At 43.1% G+C, this 10,456-nt stretch overlaps 1 protein-coding gene and 1 long non-coding RNA gene across 2 annotated transcripts; one reads left to right on the forward strand and one right to left on the reverse strand.

Annotated features, from left to right (window-relative positions):
• Window positions 1–1,497: 1,497 nt before the first annotated feature.
• Window positions 1,498–3,853, reverse strand: LOC143679317 (nuclear pore-associated protein 1-like). Its single transcript, XM_077155837.1, has 2 exons — window positions 2,464–3,853; window positions 1,498–1,921 (listed from the first exon to the last, which is right to left on the reverse strand). The coding sequence occupies exons 1-2, from the start codon at window positions 2,846–2,848 to the stop codon at window positions 1,809–1,811; spliced, it is 498 nt and encodes a 165-aa protein (XP_077011952.1). The 5' UTR covers window positions 2,849–3,853; the 3' UTR covers window positions 1,498–1,808.
• Window positions 3,854–5,575: 1,722 nt separating this feature from the next.
• Window positions 5,576–10,189, forward strand: LOC143679318 (uncharacterized). Its single transcript, XR_013173648.1, has 3 exons — window positions 5,576–5,651; window positions 8,598–8,695; window positions 9,844–10,189. It is a non-coding gene; the product is annotated as an uncharacterized LOC143679318 (long non-coding RNA).
• The last annotated feature ends 267 nt before the right edge of the window (window positions 10,190–10,456 follow it).

Below are 10,456 nucleotides of genomic sequence, written 5' to 3' on the forward strand. Positions count from 1 at the left end.
CAATGGGAGAAGCCTCACTCAGCCATGGAAGGCTTGAAAGGAGAAGTGATGAGAAGCAGTCAGAAGAGAGAATTGCCATCTCTACCTCAGTCACCCAGTTTCTCTGGGGGAATTCTCAAAAACCTTCATCAGAGGTCCTAGTTTTCAGCCTGCCCCATGGAATTTGTACTTACGCATCCCTATGGTTGTGTGAGACAATTCTTATAAAATTTCATATTTACAGATATCTCTTGTTGGTTCTGTTTGCCTAGAGTACACTGCCTGATACAATATATATTTAAAAATGTTTCCCTATCCTGACAATGGAGTAGGTAGCTACCGTTTGATAACTCTTATGATCAGTAAGGGGAAAGATTAAACCCTGTAGACAAGAAAATAATGCATGTCACAGATAAGTGAATCCAAGTTGTAAAAAAGACTCAAATAGAGGAAGCCCAGGTGATTCTCTTAACAAGGTGAGCTGGGCTGTTTTGTGGGGCTTTCAATCGACTTTGGACTTCTGTGATAAATAGAAACAATGGTCTTCTCATACTTATTTGACTTTAAAATAAAATATGAATTTCCTAGAGGATAAAGAAAATGAACTTTTCTTTTGCTTAAACTCTGATGGAATAGTAACTCCTCAAAATGACGAAGTTAAAGGCCTGCCATTTATCTTTTTCCTATGGTTTCAATAGTTTTATAGAACAAAGAGAAATGAAATGCCAGCCCTTTAAGTTTAATGTGCTATAGAGCTTATACCAATTACAACTGATCTTTCTGTTTTTCCCCAGGAACTATGTATATGTAAATTTCTTTTAAATGTTGAAATCAAATTATCTATACATTTCATAAATGTAGATGTATTATAAACATAATTGAATATATTTATACACTTTCACATATTGCTAATGTGTTATCAGTAGAAATGATTTAATCAACCCACATTATTTTATATTTATATTATTTCATATTTTAGCAAGCACTAACAATTAATCGCTGAGGAGAGAGCGCACTATTTAAGAGTCGAAGGCACTTGTTGACATGGTCACCCTTGCTGCTAGGGGAAGAGAAGACTAAACCCAAGGCTGCCAAAGGTTGGGAGTCCATATGATTCCAATTAGCTGGGTCCCCATGAGCCACGTCTTTAATACAAAGGTAAAACTAAAAATAAACCCATGCCCCATGCTCATTTTAGGTGCCTGCACACATGCACAAATTCTTTTCATTTCATTTCGCTTTTAAAATTTTCCTTATAGAATTTTTCGTTTCTTTGTTTTCATCTCCCATAAACCTCTTTTGACTGAACCATTTTGATTACATGTCTGCTAGTTCTTGTATCTGAAGTTTTAAAAATTCTGATTCTGCTGATTGCGTCTGCTTATTCCATGTCTATTTTGTGGTTTTGTGTGTTTATTGTAATGTGTGCTGATTATATATATATATATATATATAATGTATATATACATATATATATACACACATATATACACCTTTATACCTGTGTGCATAAGTGCTATTCGTGTTCCGAGGAATTTTACATGCAAGTGGGTTTTGAGGTTAATGTGTGGGACTCTATGCAGAGAGCCTCTCTATTTCCTTTGTCGGAACCAGCAAGATACTAAGGGTCTGGGACCAATTTTGGCTTTTTTATTATTATTATTTTTTGGCGTGGTCATGCACTGGGAATCAAACCCGGGTCTCTAGCATGGCAGGCGAGAATTCTACCTGCTGAGGCACCATCGCACTGCTCTGGGACCATTTTTTTTTTCCCGCAACAACGCATTTATATATAAATACAGAGAGTGAGCAGGTTGAGCTCAGCAGCACTAGGATGGGAGCTTCTTTGCAGACGTGGAAAGGCCATTCCGAAAGGACATCAGATAATCAATGTTCCCGAAGTGAGTTTTGCTTCTACCTTGCGAAGATGCTGTGTCTTGGGCTGAAAAAAATGTCTCCTTGAGACCTGGATAGGTGATGGGGGTTCACCAAGGCGAGGCTGCTTCCTCACTTGCCCATGCAAAGGTCAGTCATTTCCACCAAAGCCAGCGGCGAAAGGGCCCCCTGGCACAGCTGTGCTGCTGTCTCCTCCCACCGACCCACCTGTAGTTTGGGCAGGTGTCCCCGAGGTGTCTTGGTGGACAGAGGGAACAGAAGGGCCCCCTAGGACAGCTGTCCTGCTGTGTCTGCCCTCTGACCCACCTGTCTTTTGGCCAAGTGGGCCCCAAGACCCTTGATGGGTGGAGGGAACTAAAGCGCCCCCATGCACAGCTGTGCTGCTGTGTCCTCCCAGCGAACTACCTGTGTTTTGGGCAGGTGGGCCCCGTGTCCCTTGATGGGCAGAGGGAACTAAAAGGCCTCCTAGCCCAGCAGTGCTGCCATCTCCTCCCACTGAACCACCTGAATTTCAGCCAGGTGGACTCCAGTTCCCTTGGTCTAAAGAGGGAACTAAAGGGTCCCCGTGCCCATGTTGTGTGCTCTCACCTCCCACTGCTCTTGCACTAGGCATACCCTGGATGGTTGGTGTCTGTGGAACAGAAGTGATGCTGTCTCTACCGCTTGGCCCTTCCCCAAAGTTCAGAGCTCCAGACATGGAACTGGGTCGTGGGGCAGGCACACTGACCCCACAGCCTGTAATTCCCTTCAGGGCTGCAGGGCCTGTAAAGACAAGTGGTCCTCTATCAGTCTTTGCACCCAGTGAGCTGCTATCCCCAGTGCTGGGCATCCCCGTGGCAGTAGCAAAGCCAGGAGTCAGGTTTGTGTCATTGGCAGCAGCACCTGTGTTGTTTCCATAGGCCCTCTGGGTGCCAACAGGGATCCCAGAGGTGAAACGTGGGGGTGTGAGTCCTGAAAACACTGGTTCTGTCATGCTGCCACTGGGTGGCTGGGCAGCAGGAGAGCTTACGCCTGCAGCTTGTAGTGGTGCTGCCAAGTTTGCCAGAGACTAAATGGGGCCAAAGCTGGTGGCTCCCAGCTGCTGCCTGATGGAGACCCCAAATGTGGGCTGAGGAGCAGCTCCTGGTGCAAATGGTAAGGTGTAAGTTGCAGCTGGGGTCCTGGCTGGCTGTGATGTCAAGCCAGTGCAGACTTGGCTTCAGGCAGTGCTGACATTCCGCCGTGTGTTTGTAGAAGTAGGAAGGGCATTGAGAAGTGGCAAGATGTTCTTCCAGGAGACAGGAGGAGACTGGTGATGGATGACAGCCTGCGAAGGGGGTGTGGTGTCCATAGGCTCAGGATCAGATGCAGTCTTGGACGTTGGGTGTGCCAAAATGCTGCCGGCTGGATGGAAGGTGGCCAGAGATGCAGTGATGGGGAAGCCAGCGAAGACAGGAGGACCGCCAAAAGTGGCTCTCAGCAGCTGTCCTGGAGGGGCCCCAAAGATGGGCTGAGGTGTGATTCCTGAGCCAAAAGGAGGGATGAAGATTGAGGTGGGTGCACTGCCCTTAGATGCACGTGGGCCGATGGAGCCAGGCGCCTTTGCAGACGGGGTCCAGTTCATAGTCTGATGGGCATGGGGAAATTGGAAGGAATTCCCAATGGGGCCTGGGGGAGACCTGAAAATGACAGCCAGGGAAGGGGGACTGGTGTCCATAGCCGTTTCCCCCGAATCTGAGGCAGGCTTGGAGGCCCGGTGTGGAAATGGGCTGGCTGTGGTGGTGGTGGAAGAGCCCATGGGAGCAAGGATGGGCTGGCTGGTGAAGCCAGAGGTGCTGGTGCCAGGGACTGTGGGTGGGGTCGGTAAGATTAAAGTCACGGGGCCTACGCACATAGGGGTGGGTGACTGATTCTGAGGGTGGTAAGATGAAAGGCGCAGGGTCTACACACATAGGGGTGGGTGACTGATTCTGAGGGTGGTAAGATTAAAGGCACGGGGTCTACACACATAGGGGTGGGTGACTGATTCTGAAGGTGGTAAGATGAAAGGCACGGGGTCTACACACATAGGGGTAGGTGACTGATTCTGAGGGTGCTGTGATTGGAGAAGAGGGTTAAGGGGCTAGGAGGTGTAGGGAGGTGAGTCGTCAAAGGTGTTGGAACTGCAAGTGAGGGTGGAGGGCCACTGTTCTCAGGAAGGGGAACCTGAGGGAGGGGATTGAATCTAACGGGAGACAGGGATTGTGTGGGAACAGCCAGAGGCGAGGTAGGAAGTGGTATTTGGTCAGGACTAGTTGGTGTAGGGGGAGGTACAGGGCTAGACAGGGTTGGGGACCTGGCATGGGGGTCACTCGAATCAGCTACTGCTGTGGAGGAACTGGCCGGAATCGGCAGGGTGACCGTGGCTTGGGTCAAGGCCCCTGCATTCTGTGCAGCAGGCAGAGAGAAAGAAGGGGCAGGCTCAGCGACACTGCCCTCTGTCGCGCCCTTAATTTCATCCTCCTCCAAGATGGTATTGTCCTGTTTTGGCTCAGTCTTCTTCTCCAAGTCTGTATCTTCGGGGCTAGCTACCCGAGGAAGCTTCTGAGGTGGGGGCAGTTCACCTCCACCCCACAACAGTGGCAGTGGCAGTGGCAGTGGCATCACCAGCTTCCTTTTAGAGCGTCTGCATCTGGCAGGTGTGGGAGGAGGAGGAGTGCTGCTTGATGAAATAGCTGCAGGATTTTCTGCCGATGTCTCCTTCCCTGGCTGTGAACCTGGAGAGCTGAGCTGATGGCTTCATCCAGCTGATGGTGCAGCCCCTTCGGAAGCAGGGGACGGGGTGAGACTGGGCCAGGGAGCCCTGCTGCACCTGGATCACATCTTCCGAGAGACCTTTCCTTAAGAGGATCAGAGCTGCACTGGAAGGAAGGGACCATTCTCTCCATCTCCAGGGGCATGGATATGGAGGGTATATCCTCACCGCTCTGGGGTGCCCTTCTCCGACCTTCCTGCTCTCTGTTTTCTGTGTGATCCTCCTCCTCTATGGCCAACCCTTCGCTGCTGTCTCCTGGGCTCCTCAGTTCGTCCTCCTTTAGACAGGGATGCAGGAGGTGGCCAGATGGCACTGGCCTACAGGGGACATCAGCCTGTGCAGGTGGCAAACACACGAGAGTCCATCTGTGCCCTGGACGAGGAGTCCTCACTGTCCCAGAAGAGGGGCCGAACATCTTGGAATTTCGAGGAGACAAGCGCGGCTTCTTCCGAGGATTCTCTCTGAACATAGATGGACGTACCCCGAGAGAAGAGCATTGGCTCAGCTGGATGGGATAGTTCCTCTTGGGGCGATGTCAAACCCAGACTGTGAGTTCAGGCGACCCTGGTGGAAGAGCCAGCGCACAGGGCTGGAGAGAGGCGCAGGGCCAGCAGGATGCTCCCGACCTACCACCAGCGGAACACAACGCGAGAGATGAACAGGTGGGCGACCGCTGGGCCCAGGGCAGTGGCTGCGCGCCAGGGGGCATAGTAGCTTGGTCAGTGTATTCCCCATGAAGGGCAATTTCGATCGAGGGAGTGGAGTATGAACCACGAGAGCGGTTGCCTAGCGTCCAGCTCCTCCGAGGCAAAGACCCAAATGGCACCGTTCAGCCAGAGCCGTGTGACAGCAGCATCACCGGGACACGTAACAATGGGAGGGTGCGCGTGACATGGGCAGGGCAGGTGACGGGGGGGGGGGGGGGGGGGGGAGGACGCCTGGCAGGCGGAGGGCACTTGACAGCGGGAGAGTGCCTGATGGACAGGGACGGGTGCGAGAGAAGGTGTGGGAGAAAAGATGGCAAAGGGCAACAGTTAAGGCCCAATGGGGCTGCGAAAGGTTCTGGGGAGGACATACCGTCCCTTGACCTTTTTAAAAACAATATTATGAGACTGATGTTTTTGGAAACACACAATGTAGTATTTATTGATGTTTCTCGGAACACACAAAGTGGTGTGTTCATTTCTGGTTCTCCGTTGTACTGAGGATGCACCCCCGCAGGGTCCCATATTAATGTGATTGTTCTCTTACTAAATTCGTGACCTTGGTGAGCCCTGGGACCCGTGGGATCCTGGAAATCGGAGCCACGGTTCACATGGCTTGGGTAATGTATTCAAGGAAAAAGCAGCTTTTACTGCTCTTGAATATATCATTTAGTTTGGGAATCTGAATAATCCTTACTTTTTGTCAGATTTTTGAAAGGGATTTCTAAAAATACATGCACGTTAGACAAATTTTATGATGTTTTTGGCAAAAGAGTTACTGCGATTACCTAACCCTCCATCCTACCAGAAAAATAATATTTTTCATTTACAAATGAGTAAACTAAACTGACACCCTAAGTGTTGAGAGTTTGAACAAATGAACCATGTACCCTTAATGTTGAATTGCTAGACAACAACATACAAGAATTGCTGATGTTAGCAGTTATTTGTAAAGACATCAGAATATATATTTATAAAGGAAGTGCCATTATATTAATATTTATATTAGTGATTATTTTCTCAGTTTTTATTACATGTGCAAATATTTTTATTTTATGGCAATAGGAGAGGAATATAAAGCAGCTCTTCCATAGGCAGAACACAAAGACAGAACTACTAAGCATAAAGTATTCAAATTCTTAGTAATTAAGACACAGGGCATCTATCTCTACAAAGAAAGAAAGAAGTAATTTCCCCAGAGTAGTGGATTACTGGAAGCCATTTTCTGATAATATTAGAGAGAAGCAAAGCTGTTTAAGCAAGACACTTGATAGAAAATTTTTTTGTTACATTATATCAAAGAAGCAACAAAAAAAATTAAAGGAATATTAATACCTGAAAATCTGAAGCCATCCCTAAATTGTTTATGAATCATATATACAACCTAAAAGGGCATTAAATGAATCTGAGCAAAACGTATAAAAGGGAAAAGCAGATGGTTTTAGGATAAAGAGCATCTCAGGCCCATCATTAGCAAAGGGGCTTAAAAGGTCCTTTATAGGGAAGAATTAGAAATGAACAATCTGCATTTAATATTATACATCAGTCAACTCTACCTTAAAGCATATTTTGATTGTTTTCGATATTTGAGATTCAATGATCATGTCTTCTTGACCTCAGCAAGTCTTAGGGTAAAGATTCTTTTGTCAGTGATAGATAAATTAGGGAGATGTCATGGTTTTGAGAAATGGTTGAAATTCTTATATTCTTTCCCCTCAAAATATATACGTATGCATGGATTTATATTTATATACTCTTGGTTGAGAATGAATCCCTGCCTTGCATATTAGGGCGAAGTGGTTTTTCACCTAACAATTGTCGTCGATGCAATGAATGGTGTTATCCCTCAAACCTGGAACCTAAATGAGAGTGAGTCCGCTCTGAGGGTGAAATCTGTAACGCATCATCTAGTTAACATATGACTGAACCTTCATTAGGATTTAAAGCTTCTGTGTTCTAGTCAGGAACCTTTATACCATTCCATAGTGGGAATTATTTTACACTTTAACACCTAAGAATTTTTTTTTATGCTAGCCTCTTCCATTAATAAAAAGATAAATTCGACATTTTAAGTAGTTTATATTGATCCTTATGCTACTCACAGGAAAATATGTTTTCTTGCCCTATGAAACTCTAGTAGAGATTCAATAATTTATGTAATAAACACAGCCTAAGAGTTACACAAAATAGAATCCAGCTTTAACAGAACATCTCACACCTACCTAGTGGAATTTTTGATCTTGATTGGTGCTCAAACATCCTAAGTGACCTTCCATAGGCTTTGTTCACTGATAGCTTTTCTCAGAGAGTTTGACTCGGTTTTCTGTTTCCTTTTGGAAATGTCTTTACTATCAGGTATTTAGTAGGAAACTGTGTCTCATATTTCAAATACTTTACAAGTTGATTGGGGTAACAACCGATTCATTGTTAGGAGCCTGTCTAAGAAGGCTCTAAAATATTATTCTGTGCAAATTGAATTTTAAATGGCCTATGAATAGAAGGAACTGGAACCTGATGTTTGCCAGACTCTCTAACTTCTATTTACATAACAAACAGGCCCATTAAATGGGAGAGACTGCATCAAACTGGGAAATAAATAGCAGGATTTCTACTTTTGATTAATTAGGATATTTCACAATTCCTAATAAAAAATTCTGAAATAAAATTATGAATATTAGCTATCCTTATCCAATTCAGAATAAGGTGTAATGGAAACAACAGAAAACAAAAGACTTTTTTTTTTGCAGAAGATTGCACATATTTTATAGTGTGTACAGATATTATTTGATGTTTTTCTTTTTTTAACTTTTTTATTGTACAACAGAACACGTATATATACACAAAGCAAAGAATTAAAAAAGCAATAGTTTTCAAATAACTCTTCCACAAGTAGTTACAGGACAGATCTCAGAGTCTGTCATGGGCTACCATAAGATACTCTCTGATTTTTCCTTCTAGCTGCTCCAGAATGTAGGAGGCTAGAAGGCATAAACATTTTTTTATCATCACGATCCACATTTTTTTTTTCTTTCTTGTGAAAAATAACATATGTACAAAAAAGCAATAAATTTCAAAGCACAGCACCATGATTCGTTGCAGAACATATTCCAGAGTTTGACATGGGTTACAACTCAGCCATTTTAGGTTTTTACTCCTAGCTACCCTAAAGTACTGGAGACTAAACGAGATATCCAATAATGATTCAGCCATCATATTCATTTTCTAATGACGTTTTTCCTTTTAAGAACACTTTCCTTCTAAGATGGCGTCTCTATGGTCAAAAGGCTGCACAGTGTCTCTCAGGCCAATTAATGAGAATGGTGGAAGAATATACCATCCACAGGTGAGCAAAATCATCCTTACACATTCACCGAGGCATAACATACTCCTATTAGTCAGTCCAATTCAAAAACTGGACTTATTCAGCCTTAAGACCGCTTAAATGACCTCCCCCAAACTGAAAAATGCCTAAGGTAACAGTTACTCTGTCACCTTTATGCTCACCAAATTAGCATAATGTGGATTTTGACAAAGTCAAGGAAAAGCAGACAAATGTTGGCGGATGTGAGCAAAGGACCATATGCCAGTCTCTTTCTGTGTAGCACTGTGAACGTTTCAATCGCAGGACAAGACAGTGAAGGGACAAATAGGGTTCTGCTTACAGAGACATTATGAACTTCAACTGTTTAACATATGTGAACTTCAGTTAACTAGAAAATGAAAGTGATAAGAGACTTTCTAAGTACCTGATTAGATTCTCATGAGTGTTAAATGGAATCTGTTTTCAAATGACTTCTAAATACATGAAAGTATTTTATATAAGCAAATTATGATTGATATTTTTAAAGTGATTCTGGATTACTATTTATATCTGAGTTGAATAATCCAAGATGAAAAATTGACTGCTATTTTGTGCTTAAAGCACTTTAACGATGTAAATATATAATTGTATCATAAAGTTAAATATATAATAGCCGTGGTATTGCTTGCTAACATATTAGAACACACAGACACACACACAATAGTAAATTCTCAAGTGTCATTTCAAGCCTGGGACTATTTTAAATTCTTAATGTACTTCAATTTATTTAATCCTCAAAACAATTCCATGGAAGAGTCTAGAAGGAATGTGAGGATAATTGTTTGTTTTGTTGTTATAACTGATAAGGAACCCTTAATCTCACTTTCTTGAAGTTGTTTCTGATTACAGGCTGCAAATGCACAGTAGTCTTCAAGAATACAGATTTTCAAGCTTTATAAATAATAAAGTACTCCTAGATAATTCACTGGATAAAAATAAAGGTTTAGGGATTCTCTCACAGTTACATAGTTATGTACTCATATATTAGTGAAGTTTAGGCAGAATGTCAAATATATTTCTTCTTACCCTTATAGTTCCTAAATATCATTTCAGATTTTATTTGAAAACCTCTTTCTTCCATTTAAATTTACAAGGAGACTCTAAGGCAAATATCCTCTGTACTTTTCCAGATGTCCTGAGTCCTATGAGAAGCAAACTGAAATTATACACTATACAGGATACTGAGAAATAAATCCTCAATCTCTTCACCTGAAAACTGAAGGGTTTGAACTCAATCATCTCTAGATTTCTATTTTACCATCAAATTCGGTAGGACTGTAAGTATTTGGTTTCTTCACTGGTACGAGATGAATCTCCTGGGAGCTATCACCTTCTTATACTTAAGGATTTGAAACCTTCCTTTGTTGAGCTTTCCTAAAACTCTCTTCAGAGTAATTCAAGAAACCAAGACAAAGGATATTCAACCATCCCTTGTGAATATACTGTCACAAACAGAATCTGCAAACAAATTTATTTTCTTCGTTCCTTAGTATGTATTAAAATATACTTGAATGTTTTTTCTGGGTCATAAATAAACAATTAACCTCAGTCACCTGCCAATAGGTTACACTAAACACACATCACTGGTTATTATAATTTGCTTCTTCTGAATACACATCTGAGTTTGAAGCCCCTTTTTACAATGAAGGAATGTGAAATCACCAATATGAAATTACTAAGCATTATCAGTTAATAGGATTTGCTGAGGGTACACTATTTTATGACATTATGATTAACATGCAT

This window comes from Tamandua tetradactyla, chromosome 4, assembly GCF_023851605.1.
Source record: "Tamandua tetradactyla isolate mTamTet1 chromosome 4, mTamTet1.pri, whole genome shotgun sequence".
NCBI lineage: Eukaryota > Metazoa > Chordata > Mammalia > Pilosa > Myrmecophagidae > Tamandua > Tamandua tetradactyla.